The sequence below is a fragment of the Hemiscyllium ocellatum genome, chromosome 16 (genome assembly GCF_020745735.1).
Source record: "Hemiscyllium ocellatum isolate sHemOce1 chromosome 16, sHemOce1.pat.X.cur, whole genome shotgun sequence".
Taxonomy (NCBI): domain Eukaryota; kingdom Metazoa; phylum Chordata; class Chondrichthyes; order Orectolobiformes; family Hemiscylliidae; genus Hemiscyllium; species Hemiscyllium ocellatum.
This window is the reverse complement of record NC_083416.1, coordinates 7,905,623-7,923,861: the sequence shown is the minus strand read 5'-3', so window position 1 is coordinate 7,923,861 and position 18,239 is coordinate 7,905,623. Positions and strand designations below refer to the sequence as shown.

General features: G+C 44.2%; 1 protein-coding gene across 3 annotated transcripts in view; it reads right to left on the bottom strand.

Annotated features, from left to right (window-relative positions):
- LOC132823332 (dihydropyrimidinase-related protein 3-like) overlaps positions 1–18,239 on the bottom strand; it is a 248,098-nt gene that overhangs the window by 139,209 nt on the left and 90,650 nt on the right. Inside the window, exon 1 of one of the 3 annotated variants that reach the window (XM_060837027.1) lies at positions 17,624–17,852. The exons of the other annotated variants lie outside the window; for them this stretch is intronic. Coding sequence (XP_060693010.1) covers positions 17,624–17,671 — 48 coding nt within the window. The 5' untranslated portion in view covers positions 17,672–17,852. Of the gene's footprint in view, positions 1–17,623; positions 17,853–18,239 lie in introns of those variants that run through there. 3 annotated transcript variants of the gene reach the window in all.

Genomic DNA, 18,239 nt, shown 5'->3' with positions numbered 1-18,239 from the left:
CTGGCATCTGCTGCCTTTGTCCTTCTAGGTGCCAGAGGTGACGGGTTTGGAAGGCATTTCCTGCAGAGTCCCCAAATCTGACCTGCTTTTGGAGCCACAGTATTTATAGAACTGGCCTAGTTCAGCTAGGGTGTGTTATATGCAGTTTTGATCTCTACTTTTAATCGAACAAACTATTTGAGACACTACAACCTCAGGGAACCCTCGATTATCCGAAGGACACAATAATCCTTTGTTTGGTTAATCGAATGCCGGATATCCAAATGCCAGATAACAAAGTTTAGCTCAGCATCGGGACTTTGCAATCTTGTTGAATAATCTGATATTTAGATAATCAAACATGGGAAAACAAACCAACCAATCCCGTAATCTCCTTCAGGGGATGACAGCTGCCATCTTTACCCAGGCTGATGACTTGTGACCTGCAGTCACATGACTGGCTCTCATGCGCCCCACTCTGCTGACTTTTCAAGCTAAAGGTCACTAGTAATGGATGAAAATAACGTGGTCTTGCCAATGATGCTCTTATTTTGATAAAGAACAAAAAAAAACCCTTTTCCCTGCACTCCATTACAGGTCATTCTTGTGTGACATGCATTTTAGAACACAGAACAGTACAGACCCTCTGGCCCATGATGTTGTGCCAAGCATTTATCTTAATCTAAGATCACCCTAACCTATACACCCCTCAATTTACTGCCATCCCCGTGCTTGTCCAGCAGTCACTTAAAACGTTCCTAATATCCCTGACGCTACCACTACCGCTGGCAGTGCATTCCAATTTCGTCAACACAAATTGGCTATAATATGATTGAAGAATTGTGGACACTCTCCTCATTCCTGAAGGGCTTATGCCCGAAACATCGAATTTCCTGTTCCTTGGATGCTGCCTAACCTGCTGTGCTTTAACCAGCAACACATTTTCAGCTGTGATCTCCAGCATCTGCAGACCTCATTTTTTTACCCGAATTGTGGACATTGTTTGGATAACATGAACTTGCTACTGAATGGGTATAGCAATTTTCTATAGTGAGGGGTTGCAGAGGGACAGAACTGTCATGTAATAGCAGAATGCCCTGTACTACCACTGCTCCAGAAGGTGACTTTATTGGCTCCTGTCTGTCCCAGCACTCAAAAGACTGCCCTTCAAGTACAATGCTACCATTAACTAATTCAGCATAGTGAAGACTGAAATGCAAACCTAAGTTTAGCCACAGATTTAGGCTATGTGAGTGAGATATAGGAACAAAATTATAGACCCAGCTGATGTGACCACTGGACAAGTCAGGTCCCTGAATAAAAAGAATCCGGTTGATATTCTTTTAAAATGTGGTTTTTCATCGAAACATAAAATCAAATCGTCAGCGATGTGCACTTTACAAGATGGTTTAGTCCACAAAGGAAACCAAGCTAAGCTTTCTCAGTTTAACAGAGTCATAGAGATGTACAGTATGGAAACAGACCCATCAGTCCAACCCGTCCATGCTGACCAGACATCCCAGCCCAATCACGCCCCACCTGCCAGCACCCAGCCCATATCCCTCCAAATCCTTTCTATTCATATACCCTTCCAAATGCCTTTTAAATGTTGCAATTGTACCAGCCTCCACCACATCCTCTGGCAGCTCATTCCATACAAGTACCCCCCTCTTTGTGAAAAAGATGCCCCCTTCGGTCTCTCTTACATCTTTCCCCTCTCACCCTAAACCTATGCCCTCTAGTTCTGGACTCCCCCACCCCAGGGAAGACACCTTGTCTATTTATCCTATCCATTCCCCCCACGATTTTATAAACCTCTATAAGGTCACCCCTCAGCCTCTGACACTCCAGGGAAAACAGCCCCAGCCTGTTCAACCTCTCCCTATAGCTCAAATCCTCCAATCCTTGCAAATCTTTTCTAAACCCTTTCACGTTTCACAACATCCTTCTAACAGGAAGGAGACCAGAATTAGTTTGAAAGACTTCAAAATACACAGCAAAACTGGATCACAACGATTCCCTATCACTTGGAGACAGTAAGGGCAGCAGATGTTGGAAGCCAGAGTCAATAGATGTGGAGCTCAAAAAGCACATCAGGTCTGGCAGCATCTGAGGAGCAAGTTTGTCAACCTTTTGATCTAAAACCCTTCTATTCTCCATCACTTTACGGTTACTCAAAAACCGGAGAAATAGCCCCTTGCTATCAAACCTGTAAGGTGGATTTAACTGCTTCTTCTAGAGAATCCCTACAGTGTGAAAGCAGGCCATTCAGCCTAGTCAGTTCCAGTCATGTAAATCACAATGCCTTTTCCTTTGGCCATTCACAATGGAGAGCTTAGACTTTCCCAGCTTTTAAATAACTGCAGACTTCAAAACAAACACTCCTGGGTCTGAAAGCTTCAAAACCTATACCCTTTCACTGAACTGCTCCAAACAACTTCCTTTTCTGGGAGACTATACATTTCCTTCAAACTCAAGTCATGCCCTCTTTAAATTATGCAAAAGCCTTCAACATCTGGGCTTTTCTAAGCTAAAACCAATTCTTGATTAATCTAAACTCAAAAATCAAGCAAATCAGAGAATCCCTACAGTGTGAAAGCACCAGCCAGTTCACACTGACCCTCTGAAGAGCATCCCAGCCTCCTATTCTATAACCTCACATTTCCCATGGCTAACCACCTAGCCTGCACATCTCTGGACTCTACAGGCAATCTAGCACAGCCAATCCACCCTAACCTGCACATCTTTGAACTGTGGGAGATAACTGGAGCGCCCAGAGGAAACCCACATGTACACGGGGAGAATGCTGAAACTCCACACAGACAATCGCTCGAGGTTAGAATCGAACCTTGGTCCCTAGCACTTTGAGGCAGCAGTGCTAACCACTGAGCTACCGTGCTGCACATTGAATGCCTTCAAATGTTTCTCTCTCTCATCATAAACCTCTACAGTATAAACATAATTTTAAGAGTACACAAGATTAATGGTTAAAATTCACAGTTCCAGAAACACTGATGGACTTAACTTTTCAAGGCTTTCACAAAAATAGATCAAGACCCATATGCCACTAGTTTCAAATCCAAACGCTTAAAATTAAGTGTTACGTTCATAAGACACCTTCCATCACAATTGGAATAAGAGTATGCCATCCAAACCCTTCACGTCTCTTCCTTCATTCAGTTTGATCACAGTTGAGTTGTGTCTCAACCCAACTTGGTGTTGAAATCTTGAAACACAGTTCACCTCAACGAAACTTCATCAATCTCGGTTCAAGAAATTTTAATGAACCTCGGGTCTCGGTCGCATTTTGAAAGGAGGAGAAGAGACAGCTTGCTTGCTGAAGTGGTCTTCTTCTGCCTTCCCCAACCAGATGAAACAGTTTACCAATAAACATGATCGAATTAAGGGTCTTAATAAAAATCCCAATTCATCTATGCTGCAAGGAATAGTAACCGAGATAAGTCAAGTTTTCTTTATTCATTCACAGAATGAGGGGGTTGCTGTCTAGGCCAGCATTTATTGTCCATCCCTAATTGCCCAGAGGGTGGTTAAGAGTCAACTACATTGCTGGGGGTCTGAAGTCACATGTTGTCCAGACTAGGTACGGGTGACAGATTCCTTGCCTGAAGTACAGATAGCTTTTTCCGACAACGATTCATGGTCATCATTAGGTTCTGAATTCCAGACATATATTGAATTCAAATTCCACCATCTGCCATGGTGGGAATCAAACCCGGGTTCCCACAATGTTATCTGGGTCTCCGAATTCACAGTCTAGCGATAATACCGAGAGGCCATCACCTCTGCTTCTCATAATTCCACCCTTCCAACCCTACCAAGTACCGGCATTATCTTCCAGTCAAACAAAGATGGATATGGGTTCATTACAGACGTTCCTAAAATAATGAGATATATAGACAGAGTTGACAGTAGATTAGATTCCCTACAGTGTGGAAATAGTTCCTTCAGCCCAACAAGTCCACACTGCCCCTCTGAAGAGTAACCCACCCAGACTCATAATGCACCTAACATTATGGGCAATTTACCATGGCCAATTCACCTGACCTGCACATATTTGGATGTGGGAGGAAACCAGAGCACCTGGAGGAAACCCATGCAGACACAGGGAGAATGTGCAAACTCCACACAGAGACACAATTGCCAGAGGCTGGAAGCGAACCTGGGTCCCTGGCGCTGTGAGGTAGCAGTGCGCCACCATGCTGCCCTTAAAAAAAAGGAGAAAACTTCATGGTACCCTCATCTGGTATGGGGATTGAACCCATGCTGTTGGCATCACACTGCTCCCCAAACCAACCATCAGGCCAAATGATCTAAACCAACCCCCACCAAGGAGGAAGTTGTTCCTTCCTTAAGACAGGAGATTTCAAGATGAAGGTGCATATTTTTAAGGTGGGAGGAGAACGATTTAGAAAAGACATGAGGTAAATTATTTACACAAGGTGTGTTTCACATGTAGAATGAGCTTCCCAAGGAAGTGGTGAATGCGGGTACAATTACGGCGATTAAAAGACATTTGGATGGATATATTGACAGGAAAGGTTTGAAAGGATATGGGCCAGGAGCCAGCAGGTGGGGCTAGTTTAGTTGGGATTATGTTCGGCGTGGACTGGTTAGACCAAAGAGTCCGCTTTCATGCTGTATGACTCAAAGGGCTCCCACAAGCTCAAGCTAGGTGAAGCAACAAGGGTCTTCAAGCCGTTGCTGTTCATCATGGATTCCAAGATGATAAATTTCTAAAGGAAACCTTCAGTGGCCTCTGACAAGACTGGGTACATAAAAACACAGCCCTTGCATCTGAACTTGGCAGAGAGTTGGCAGGTTTTTAAAAAGATTCCTGGCATTCTCACATCGAAACACGGAGACAACTCTAATGAGGACATGGAGCAGGAGAGGGATGAAACACGTCCTCGTACAGGAGATTAGTTAACAGAATGAGGCTACGGTGTCCCTGTTAAGGTTTACCAGGGCATTCTGTAGTGAATCTGCTGAACAAAGGTTTTGTTTTCGACATATTGTAAGCAATCTTAATTTTAAAATGGGTGGATACTGCAGGCAAGGACTCATTTGCTCAGTGACATCACGTCTAAAAACAGCCAGGAGCTGCTTTAAATTTCGGTGGCATGAGTTGGAGTTATGAAGAAAAACAGAAAATGCCTTGAACACACAGCAGCTCAGCACTCTAGCATCACCAACACAGGGAGCTGGCCCAATAGAATACGTGGTTGTGTTTGTATATGGCCAAGGCACAATCTGCAGGCCTCACTCAGACAGGAAGGACTCTGGTCAGCAGCTAGTGACAAGGTGTGTACACACAAATGTGAGGGGGTGGGGCCCGGGAGGGGCGAGGGGCAAGGTGAGAGGAAGTTAGTGTGTGTGTGTGTGTGTGTGTGTGTGTGTGTGTGTGTGTGTGAGAGTGAGAGAGTGAGAGAGTAAGAAAGAGAGTGGGGGAGTGAGAGAAGGAGAGTGAACAACAGGGGAGGGGGGAGTAGAGATTGAGGGGGTGAGAGATAGAGGGGCGGGGGAGGAATGTCAGAGGGGAGGGGAGGATGAGAGAGGGGAGGGGTGAGAGAGGGGAGGGGAGGCAAGATATAGGGAGCTGGGGGTGAGGGCAGAGATTGGGAGGCAGGAGGAGGGGTGGGGAAGAGGGAGTGTGTGTGAGGAACAGAGAGTGAGGGTGTGAGTGAGGATGTGAAAGAGAGAAAAAGAGAGAGAGAGAAAGAGAGAGAGAGAGAAAAAAAAGAGAGAGAGAGAGAGAGAGAGAGAGAGAGAGAAAGAGAGAGAGAGAGGGAGGACTATATGTACTTTTGTTAGCATTTAAGAGGTAAAGACTGAAAATCATCATTTTCACCGTAACCTACAGCGCAACAAAAAAAAATACTTACACACATCCCAAGCTTAAATAAAAAGCATCACGTCCTACTCTTTGAACTGACAACTATATTTGGGTCACAAAATTCACCTTCTAAATATGCAAAGAATAATGTCACTCTCCTTTGTTGTCTCTTGCATTTATCCTTTACTCTCGCTGACAAAGAAACCCAGGTTTCCATCGTACTTTAATCCCAGATATTGTGGAAATAAACATTATTTTCTTTCAAAGGGGACAGCACAAATAAACAGTCCTCTCGTCAGAAAGCAGCAGCCCCCTTATACACGGGGGGGTGCGTATTAGAAAACTACACAAAACCTCTGCAATACTCAGAGATCAGCAGCGTGGAGTGGTAAGGGAAAATGAAATTAAGCCCTTTGTCAATTTTCTTCTGGAGAGTTGGTCATTAAAACATTTCAAAGGTTTATCGAATCCCCTTCCTTTAGAGGATGCAGCAGAGACAGCCCAATTAGCTTGGTTGTTGAAAGAAAACAGATGAAGGGGCTGCAGGAGTTAACTGAAATCCCTTTGCCCCTGGGTCAAATAGATCTATGCTCTCAGAACCCAAAGACAGCACATGTGCAATGAAAGACCAGCACAGCTAAAATGTCTTGGAAAAAAAATCCCTGCAGAAATCATCCAGCACTTAACTTGATTACAAATTGAGGAAGCTTAGACAAAAAAATAAAAAGCTCCATTTTGTTTTGGTCACTCTGTCTTTTCAACTTCAGTTGGTAATCAGCTTTTAATTCCTTAGCTGCCTGCATTGATCAGTGCTCACTGGCCAAGGTTTATAGACTCAAAGTCTCCCTCTGAAGCTTAATTGAGTTAAATAGGGCATGGTTACAGCTGCAGACACTGAATGGCTTCTCCTGTTCCTCCATTTCCCCTCCCCTCCCCCCCCCCCCCCCCCCTTTCAACCACATACAGACACAGACTCCCCGACACATTCATTGTTGGGAGACAGGGTGAGGAGCTTTGACTGGTGTTCAAATTACTGCTTCAGCTGTGGTACAATAAGTGGTCCAATCCCAGCTACTGCCTTGCATTTGAAAAAGGATCACTGCTGCCCTACAGATAGTTGATTTGTGAAGCTTTCCATTGTCTCAAAGTCGCATAACATTTATATTAGAACCAAGTTCACATAATCTGAGTTGTTAGAACACACAAACATACCTATTCAAAACTTAGTTACAAATCACAACACCAGATTTAGTCCAACAGGTTTATTTGGAAGCTTTCGCAGCGCTGCGCCTGCAGCAGGTGGGGTGGTGGCTGCGTGGTTGGCACTGTTGCCTCACAGTATCAGGGTCCTAGGTTTGATTCCAGCATCGGGCGACTGTCTGTGTGGATTCTCCCTGTGTCTGCGTGGGTTTCCTCACACAGTCCAAAGATGCGCAGGCCAGGTGAATTGGCCATGCTAAATTGCCCATAGTGTTAGGTGCTCCATTCAGAGGGAAAATGGGTCTGGGTGGCCTACTTTTCGAAGGGTCAGTGTGGACTGGTTGGGCTGAAGGGCCTGTTTCCAAACTATAGGGAATCTAATCTAAGCAGGTGGTTGTGGAGTATACGATCATACGTTGCAGGGACTTATACTTCACATCCACCTGATGAAGGAGCGGCGCTCTGAAAGCTAGTGCTTCCAAATAAACCTGTTGGACCATATCCTGGTGTTATGTGATTTTTAACTTTGTCCACCCCAGTCCAATACTAGCATCTCCAAATCATTATTCAAACTTCATCTATCTTAATATTAAAACAGACCTATTTAGTCTGTAATAATGAGAACACATCACTGTTTCCTTTAATCACAGAATCCCTACAGTGCAGAAAGAGGTCATTCAGCCCATCAAGTCTGCTTGGACCCTCCAAAGGATATCCCACCCTGTCCTGGAGCACCACATTTTCCATTGCTAGTCCACACATCGCTAGTCACCAAGGACAATTTCCCATGGCCACCCACGTAAATTGCACATGTCTGGACTGTGGGAGGAAACCCAGGCAGACACAGGGAGAATGAGCAAACTCCACACAGAAGTCGTCAGAGGCTGGAATCAAAACCAGGTCCCTGGTCCTGTGAGGCAGCAGCGCTAACTACTGAGCCAACGTGCTGACCACCTCATGTCTCTTTTATTAGCCTACAGAGCTCCTGCTCAATAATCAATCCAACGTTTGAGTTCTCATCGTCATGTGCAAACCTCTCCAGGTTTTCACTCCTCACCAACTCAGTGACCTCCTCCAATCATTCAAGCCGAAAATAACTCAGAGCTCCTTTCAACTCTGATCTCCTTGTAAACACAGTTAGTCTTTGGCCAGCTATGTACAATGGTGTGGCTTTATCTTTCCAAAGCTCTGCCATTCTCTCTCTCTCTCTCTCTGTAAAGATTATCATGTTTTAACCAAACCCCTCCCTATAATGCCTCCTTTGCCTTGACTTCACCTATTGTTTCAGTACAATTTTATGAAGCAATGTTGGAGATTTTAGGTTCCAAAAAAAAGATACAATAAAGCTGCATGTTGGGATCCCTGACAGTGCTGAGAAAAGTTAACAGCCAATACACTTTCAATACATCTTTTGATCTCCATTCCAGATTTCATTAAAAAAAGGTCTCCTGATGAAAATGGTCCACAGATGTTTGGTGTTCATGTAGAACTGGCTATCTCAGGGGACTCTATTGACATGCCCATCCTTGATGCACTGCCTATAACTCTGTATTATCTCGCTTCAGATCAAGTCATGCATTGCCAGGGCAGGAGGCAATGTACGGAGTTTCAAACCCCTACATTCCAGTGACATCAACAGTGGAAAAGCACAGCAGGTCAGACAGCATCCGAGGAGCAGGAGTCAATGTTTCAGACCATAACCCTTCATTAGGGCTGGGGGAAGGGTAGGCGGCATGATGATAGGTGGATGCAAGTAGGGTGTTATTGTGATTGGTCAGTGGGAAGGGTGAGGGCAGATGGGTGAATGGGAATTGAATTGAATTGAATTGAATTGAATTTATTGTCACGTGTACCGAGGCACAGTGAAAAGCTTTGTCCTCCGAGCACTACAGGCAGATCACAGAGTTAAGTAGCATAGATAGTAAATAACAGGTAAACAGCAGCACAGGCAAACGTCAAGAGTTTGAAAGTCCATTCAGTATTCTAACAAAAGTAGGGTAGAAACTGTTGCAAAACTGGCTGGTGCGTGTGTTCAGGCTTCTGTACCTTCTCCCTGATGGTAGAGGTTGTAGAAAAAAAAACATTGCCAGGGTGGGATGGATCTTTGAGAATGCTGGCGGCCTTTCCTTGACAGTGGGCCTGGTAGATGGATTATGTAGATGGGAGGTTGGCTTTTGTGATTAACTGGTTGGGGGGCGGAGGGTTGGTGGTCACAAGGAGGAGGGGAAGGGGGCTGAATTTGTGATAAGGCTGGGTGGGGGGCACGATTTTGAAGCTGAAGTCAATATTGAGGCCACTGAGCTCCCCAGGTGAAATTTTAGGTGTTGTTCCTCCAGTTTGCATTTGGCATCACTCTTGACAGCGGAGGAGGCCAAGGATGGACATGTTGCCAAGGGAATAGGATTAAAATGGAGGGTGAGTGGAACGTCAGGTTGGTTGATGAATGCACAGCATCCAGTGCTGTGTCAGCTATGGTTAAGTTGTCAGCACTGGGTAAATCAAACCTTCATGTTGCTGCCAACAGTCACTACTGTACCAAATGGAGTTTGTTTTATTTATTATCGACAGGGTTAGACTAACATCCTTTATTCTGCGGTCTTTGCAAAACTGAAACCTAACATCACAACAACCCTTTGCAAAACCTAAGCCATGGGTTGTGGATCAGGACTTCTCACTTGGAGTTAACCCCTGTTCAATTTACAGTGGCCGAGGGCATGCAATCTCACCACAGGCCTGCAAGGCATTGCAAAATGGTCAAGTGATTGCATATTTTGCAAAAAAAGTGGCAGCCAACCCACGTCCAGTGACCACCCAAAATCAGCAACGAATAAAAGCTTTTTATAGATTCAACGATGGCTAAGGCAGAAGAGCTGGCCACGACTGCAGGGATATTTTGGCCCTCGTCTTAGAAAGAACACAGAGGTGCCGGTGTTGGACTGGGGTGGAGAAAAGTTAACAATCACACAACACCAGGTTATAGTCCAACAGGTTTATTTGGAAGCACTAGCTTTCAGAGCGCTGCGTGTTGAAGGAGCAGTGCTCCAAAATCTTATACTTCCAAATAAACCTGTTGGACTATAACCTGGTGTTGTGTGATTTTTAACTTTGTCCACCCCAGTCCAACACCGGCACCTCCAAATCATTATTCAAACTTCATCTCCCTTAATATTAAAACAGACCTATTCAGTCTGTAATAATGACAGAACATCACAGAATCCCCACAGTGCAGAAAGAGCACAAGTAATTGTAATTATACCTGAGGATGGGTCCTCAGTTTCATAACATTCCTGACCATACAGATGTCCTTTGTTTCTTCATTAAAGGATCAGCATTATTATGCATTCATAGCCCTGATTTAACAAGCCTCCTTACTTTATGTTACAGAAATTGCTACAGAATAAGTTCAGTCCCATCCCTGCCACTTTTACTTGTTCAAAAGGAGAAAGGTTTCCCCACATCCCCACCTTGTACCCCGTGACAAGGCAGGAGAATGGGTTCAGGGTCAGGTTAGAAAGCTGGATGCATCTGCAGTTATAGATCTTCCAACGGCATCAAGGAAAAGGCAGGCTGGCCTATCAGTGGATGCAGGGCCACTAGACTGCTCTATTCTAAACGCAAGAGATGGCAAGGCAGCACTTTGCAGAGAGGCATGACCCAGGAAGCAGCTCTTCCAGCTCCTGACTGATGTCCCATACAGATTCAGACTAATAAGCAATACTGGGCTTAGGTATGACAGAACAAATTCATATCCCACTGTCTTGCATTTGCTTCTCACATAGCATTCTTGAATTACTGAAATCAGAAACGCTTAGATTGCAAAATTGAGTGTAAACTGTCTCGCTCAGTTCAGGTCTTTAATTATTTCATTTGCATCTGTTTACCCCCACCCCCATCCCCACTCCAAATTTTATTTCCAATACCTGCAAACACAAAACCCACTGTCGGTCGGTCTCTCTGCTTCAATCACATGTTGCTTTCTGTGGGGTAATACAAAATTCATGGGCGACTTAAACCCTCATTATCGCATCTGATGCCTCTCATGAATGGGCAGCTTTAGAGTCAGATGGATATGTGGAGGCCAGAGGATCACATATTAAGTGAAGAGCCATTAACCTCCATGTATGTTGAGTCACTGACGCTAACAAATCTCAGTGTGATGAGTATTTACCAACCACTGACTCCAATGTCACTTTCCAAATATCCAAAGGGACAACACGTCAAATGATTCAAACCAGAAGGTAGCAAACAAAAACTTGCAAATTGAGGTTAGAGTGCCAGGATTCCAAGGCCACAGATTGAAAACCCACATACTAAAAAAAAATAACAAACCCTAGACTCCTCAATCTGCAGTGAGTCTTGCCCTCTGCCCATCCCATTGCAATTCCACCACAGGGAACCGCACTCGCCCATCCCCACCACACCAAGTCTGTCACGAGTCACATCTTTTGAAGGGATGTGACTTGAATATAAAGAGAGACCTCGTCACAAAGGCAGTGCTTCAGTGTTTCCAACCATGAATGGGCACGCTGCCCATTCATGAGAGGAATCAGATGCGATAATGAGGGTTTAAGTCGCCAATGAATTTTGTATTACCCCACAGAAAGCAACATGTGATTGAAGCAGAGACAGACCAACAGTGCGTTTTGTGTTTGCAAGTATTGGAAAGGTATTGGAAATAAAATTTGGAGTGGGGATGGGGGTGGGGGTAAACAGATGCAAATGAAATAATTAAAGACCTGAACTGAGCAAGACAGTTTACACTCAATTTTGCAGTCCCAATTAAAAGGTTGTTGCTGTGCTAATTCAGTCCTTGTGCATACAAGTTCTCATTACATATGCTGAAATTACTCACGTTTGTGACGAGGCTAACTAGCCTAAAGCAATCTGCCTTTCATCCATCTTGCCGGATGGAAATTTGGAGCCCAAGCCAACTTCTACATTGCACGCAAAGTAACCCCAGATGCCAAGATTCTTAGTGTCAGTACAGTGATTGTAACTCTGTTCATTTGGTTGGCATTAACGGTAAAAAGGTCAACAACTCCCTTAAATGGGATGTTAAATGTCAACATGTGGAGAATTACATACAACAAACAACGTAGGGCAGCACGGTGGCTCAGTGGTTAGCACTGCTGCCTCATAGCACCAGGGTCCCAGGTTCAATTCCAGCCTCAGCCGACTGTCTGTGTGGAGTTTGCACGTTCTCCCAGTGTCTGCGTGGGTTTCCTCCGGGTGTTCCAGTTTCCTCCCACACTCACAAAGATGTGCAGGTTAGGTGCATTAGTCAGAGGGAAATGGATCTGGGTGGGTTACTCTTCAGAGGGTTGATGTGGACTGGTTGGGCTGAAGGGCCTGTTTCCACACTGTAGGGAATCTAATGGCCTATATAAAAAAAAATGCAGCCACCACAGACCCAATGGGTAAGGAGTGCAATACTTGAAGCAAACATTGTGGTATCATTAAAGGATAAGTTGTGCGTTATGATGGGATACTTCACATCCACTTGGATGGAGAGGGACTCTGCATTTATCCTCTACTGTGTTCGCCTATCCCTACCTCACCCTCTCCCCATCCAAAACCTTCACCACCTCATTTATCTGCAGCTCCCCTTATACCCAGCTGAAGAAGGGTCACACCCGAAACGTTGACTTCTTCACCTCCTGATGCTGCCTGGTTTGCTGTGTTCTTCCAGCCTCCTGCTTGTCTACTCTGCATTCATTCAGCAACTTAAATTTAATCCCAATCTCTTTCGATGAATGTCCATCCTAACCTTCCTGTCAAAAGGTGCAAACAGGAGGCAATGTGACATCGCTCCAGCTCAGATATGTGTGCGCAGAATGGTACAGCTGTATGTTGCGAATTCAGATTGCATACTTGCATTGCAGAATTGGGTTGGAGTGTCAAACAGGCAATAGCACGAACCATGTGACTACCCCACATTGTGAGCATTATTGACAAAGACTTTGCAATGGTTCCTCCAAACCACTTCCCTCCTCCAAGTATTTGGTGAAATATCAATGTTCGGGGCAAACAAGGGACAAGAAATAAATGATGAATGATCCTATACAGTGATGACTTACTGAAAAAGCAGTTCCCCCATTTCAGTTCATTGCCATGGTCCATCACCCAGTTCACTGGCATCATTATTTTAGGTGAGGAAATCTGCCAGTGTTTTGCAGGTCTGGCCTACACATGACTCCACACCTACAGCAATGTGGTTGACCTCTCCAATGCTGTCTGAAATGGCCCAGCAAGCCACTCAGTTCAAAGGGCCAAATAGAGCCATACAATACGGAAACAGACCCTTTGGTTCAACTCCTCCATGCCAACCAGACATCCTAAATTAACCTAGTCCAATTTGCCAGCATTTGGCCTGTATCGCTCTAAATCCTTTTAAATGCTGCAAAATGTATTGGTTTGAAGGGTCTTCAGACCCTTAAAGGGCTTTTGTCCAAAACGTCTATTTTCCTGCTCCTCAGATGCTGCCTGACCTGCTGTGCTTTTCCAGCACCACGTTCTTGACTCTAACCTCCAGCATCTTAGTCCTCACTTTCACCTCCAGCCTCAAAACGTTGACTCTGCTTTCTCTCCATAGATGCTGCCAGACCTGCTGAGTTTCTCCAGCAATTTCTGGCATTGTTTAAAAAAAAAATTGACCAAGCCAAAGTGTACAAATCTTTATTCAATTGCCACCACCAGAAAGATAGGAAAACACCCGGGTGGCCAGTGACAAGCAGTGCCCTTCACAAAAGGGCAATGCTGTGTAATCAAGCAGCGAAGGGGAGGGCAGGGACTAAATCAAAACAGAGTTGGAGGGGGAAATAATGCACTCCACTCCCCATTGGCTTGGTCAATTATGTCCATGCCCCATGAACTATAATTAAAATCATTCCACTTAGACAATAATGTTTAACAAGTCAGAAATCTTCACGATGGACATTCAAATTTATAAAATCACAACACCAGGTTATAGCCCAACTGGTTTATTTGGAAGCACTAATGTTCGGAGCGTCGCTCATTCATCAGAACACTTCCAATTTATGATTGATGTTTGGCAGGTGGGGCAGGGTGAAATGAAATGAGGAATTTGGGAGCGAACCCAGAATTATGTAATTGTGGAGCTCTGCCACTAGAGGGATGCCTCGTGCTTTCCCAGTGGGCAAACTCTAAAACTGCAAAGCAAATCCACCAACCCCCTCAAGAAACAATTGCCCCATACTCCCAAGAAGATTGCCCATGTTTTAAATCTAATACCACTTCTTCAAATATTTTATGGATCGTCCAATCTGCGTATATAACAAAAGGGGAGGTATTAAATTAATCCCAGTAATCCTTCACTAAATGACGACATGAAATGCCCCATGCTCTTTATTTTCACAAACATCTTGAAAAGTGTCTACTTTTTCAGCCCCAAAATTAAAGTTGACTTAAGATGGAAACATTAGCAGCAGCCACTGATGAGAGGCAGTAAATAAAATGTCAACATTCTAATCGTAAAAATGTCTCAAAAAAGAAAAAGTTGATAATTTATGCAATCTTCAGCATTCTCAGCAAACTAAATGCAGAATCGCCTCTTCTGTCACGTGAATATGTTCATCATATTCCTTGAACTTGCTGACTCACTGAGGCGACTCAACTTCAGTGAACCGAATGAGAGTATCGCGTTCAAAGTGTGGTCTGATGCAGCACATCTGCAATTACATAAGCCTGTCTTCAGCACTTACAGGGCAGCTTCTGGCATATGCTATCTGCAAAGTGAAGGCCTCTCCAGCTTACTCGCTACCATCCTGGCAGTCACATGAGACAGCGGTAATGGAACTGCAGACTAATCGGAGCAATCAATCTCAGGACGAGACACAAATACGATGTGGTCTTCCATCATCTTAATGCTCACAACCTTTCTACTAACATCAAAGGCAAAAAAATTCCACTGCACCAGTGTTAAACATGGAAGCTAGGTCAGAGTCTCAGTTTTAATTGAGTAGTAACAATCAGGCAGGGATGACCTATAACCAAAAAAGGTCCATAAACCCATGGAAAACCTCATCACGGAGCACTGCACCCTCAAAAGCTACTGGTAGAATCCAATTTGTATTTGCTCACCTTACACACCAGCACTCCTCATTGGGTAAGAACAATGTGACGAGAGTGTACCTAATTTCTCAATGAGTAAGTCCAACTATTCCGTCAAGTCAAATTGCAACATCATAGGGCCTCCCACAGCACATTATGGAGAAGATTAATGAAGAAATCAAGCCATTACTCCCAATGTCCTCTCAGAGTGATTGAGGTGCAACTGACAGATTTAAGAGCATAAACCCTTTCCCACTAGCCATTTCCTCTTTCCACTCCCCCGAGCACAAATTCAAAGCAACTGTTTACACACAGCACTTTACCTTGTGAAGGAAGGAACCAGATCAAGGTAAGCAGATCTGACGAGAACGCTGAAACCTCGACCTCTTGAACTTAAAAACCGAGCTGACAAGTCGAAGTGACAATACACATACACGGACCAGTCTCGCTATTCACTGCGCCAACTGAAATGCCGAAATCCAACTGGGCAAAATGCAGACATAATTATGGGAGCTGTTGTTATTTCTGTATGTGAACGTCCAAATTTTGAAGTGATCCATTTGGAAATTTATCACAGAATGAAAATACATTCATGTTTCAAAGGCAATGTTAGAAAACATTAACCGTATGATTTTGCCTCTTATCATACTAATGCAACAGCACACATGGTTATTTGTCCCATCATGTCCGTAGCTACACTTTCAAACAGCCATCACATTGGTCCCAACGCCCCACCTCCCCCTCTTGTTTTGAATGACTCTCTCACCCTCCTTTTCAAGTTTGCATCGAATTCACTCTGGAAAAAAAAATGGTCATTTCCACCACCCTTTGAGACAATGTATGACAGAAACCTGCAGCACACAAAATCTCTTCAGGGAGTAATGGAGTGAACATTCCTAAAGTCTGGAAGCCAATATCAGAGCAGAGGCCTCAACCCCAGCCCTCACGTCTTTGTCCTCCCCTTTCAGCTCAGGTCAGATCCAAAATATTCAATGGGCCCAGGATCAAAGGTAGCCTCAAGATGGCTGACAAAGGAACATAACAGAGGAAAGCCAAGGAATGGCTTTTGGGAAGGAAGACAATGAGAGAACAAAGACCTGTTTTAGTTAGCCTAGCTTCCACAATACCCAAGATTGGATGTGTGTTGGGTGACATGGCAGCAGATTCCATTTCTTGTGAATCAAACAAAATGTCATTTCACAAAAAAAACTGTTTTAAGATTTCAAAAAGTGCCTTTAATTTTCAAAATCCAAAATTACAACTGCACTCATTTACCTTCACAGCTTGTGTTGGGATTTCACTACACATCATTCGAACCAATGCTATTGAGCACATTGGGATTCAGAGAGCTACCACATTGGGCTATCAAGGGATTCGACCTCCTGTTCTCCACCCACCCGTTCTGACTCCACCCAAACAATACAACAAAGATGCACTGAACAGTCAAAATATATCGACAATTTTAACCATCTCATACTGAAATCTTGCATTGCTGACATTGATTTTAAAAGTTAACGTTAATAATTGATCTTATTGAAAGCCATGAACGTATTAAATATTGATCCAACACTGGCCAACACCCACATTCAATTTCCCTTATTAAAAAGGGTCAAAACCTGCTAGTCACACGTTTTTTTTTAAATGCAGTGGGCTAGTTCCTTTTGTTTGACCTGAGACTGCCTTCCCAACAGATTCCGATTTGCAGAAACACAGGAGGTAATTCCCCCCCAACCCCACACACACCACCACTACAGCAATAAGACTGGGTTCAACAATAAAAAAAATGCAGAAAGGACACACAGTCAAGGGACTGAAGTTGATCCGTGTGCCTGTTCTCAAACCAGCTCAGCGTCTAATTCATGTCACTGTGAAATGCTTGCTTGCTACAACAGAGGGACAAGAGACTGGACTCTAACTGGGTGGTGTCTCGCTTTGCTAGCTGATTCTCTTGCCCGCGTTGAAGTAACGTACAGATGGGCACAGACAACACTGATCCAAACATGCTTCTCAGACAATTCCATTTCACAATACCAGCCGAGTTTGTGCGTGAGACAAAACACGCTTTGAAATTCACAACGCGCGCACACACAAGAACTATTTTGAAATCCAACATCACTGCTGCTGCTCTGTCCACATTATCTCCCTTTGTAAGCTCAATCACCACTCCATTTAAACCCCCTCTCATTTCAAAGTTGCAATGAAATAGGCGAGAAAAAACACGGGGGTGGGAATGGAAATCATCGAGCACCCCGCCCTCCGATAGCCTCGATTAAATTGCAAAGCGGACCTCTTTCTTTCAATTTCACCTCCTTGCATTTTCACGCTGCGTTTCCCCACAATACGCAAAAAAAAGCCGCATTTTAAGGCTTGTCTGATCTGCAGCACTATGTGCTGGAAGGCTACAATCCTGTAAATGTACATCCCTGAAGCACTTGCAACCCTCATCTAGCTCCCAACGCACATAATCCAAAGCACAGATTAACTGTACAATTGGAAGATGCACGAGAGTTAGTTACCTACCGTTATACGAGGAATGTTCTTTTTACCCTGGTATCCTGACATCATCATGTTGATTTCTTGTCTTTTTTTTGCAAAAAGGGTATTATAAACTACCAGTTAAAAAATAAAATAAAATAAGCACTTCTTCCCTCTCTCTAGCTTCTTCTGCTGGAGTCTTGTAGGGACGTGATTTGCTCCTCTGTCCATACAATAGCAGCACTGAGCGAGTGTGCTGGGCTCTGACTATAGGCTGTTCTGATATTACGCCTCCCTCTAACTGCTATTGATCCCTGTCTGCAGCTCTCGCCTCGCCCAGGCAGCTGCCAGTGTGAATATACCGCCAGGCGGAGCCAGAGTTACTCCCAATATCCATCCACCTCCCCAATCAACAAAGCAGCTAAAACAAAAATAAAAATTAGATATCTCCTCCTGGGGTTTCCTCCCTCTGAGAGATTTCCAAGTTGAACTGTAATATGTTTTAAACATTTTTTTCTCTCTATTTATAGAGTCATAGAGTTATACAGCATGGAAACAGACCCTTCAGTCCATCTCGTTCATGCCAACCAGATATCCTAAATTAATCCAGTCCCATTTTGCAGCACTTGGCCCATATCCTTCTAAACCCTTCCTATTCATA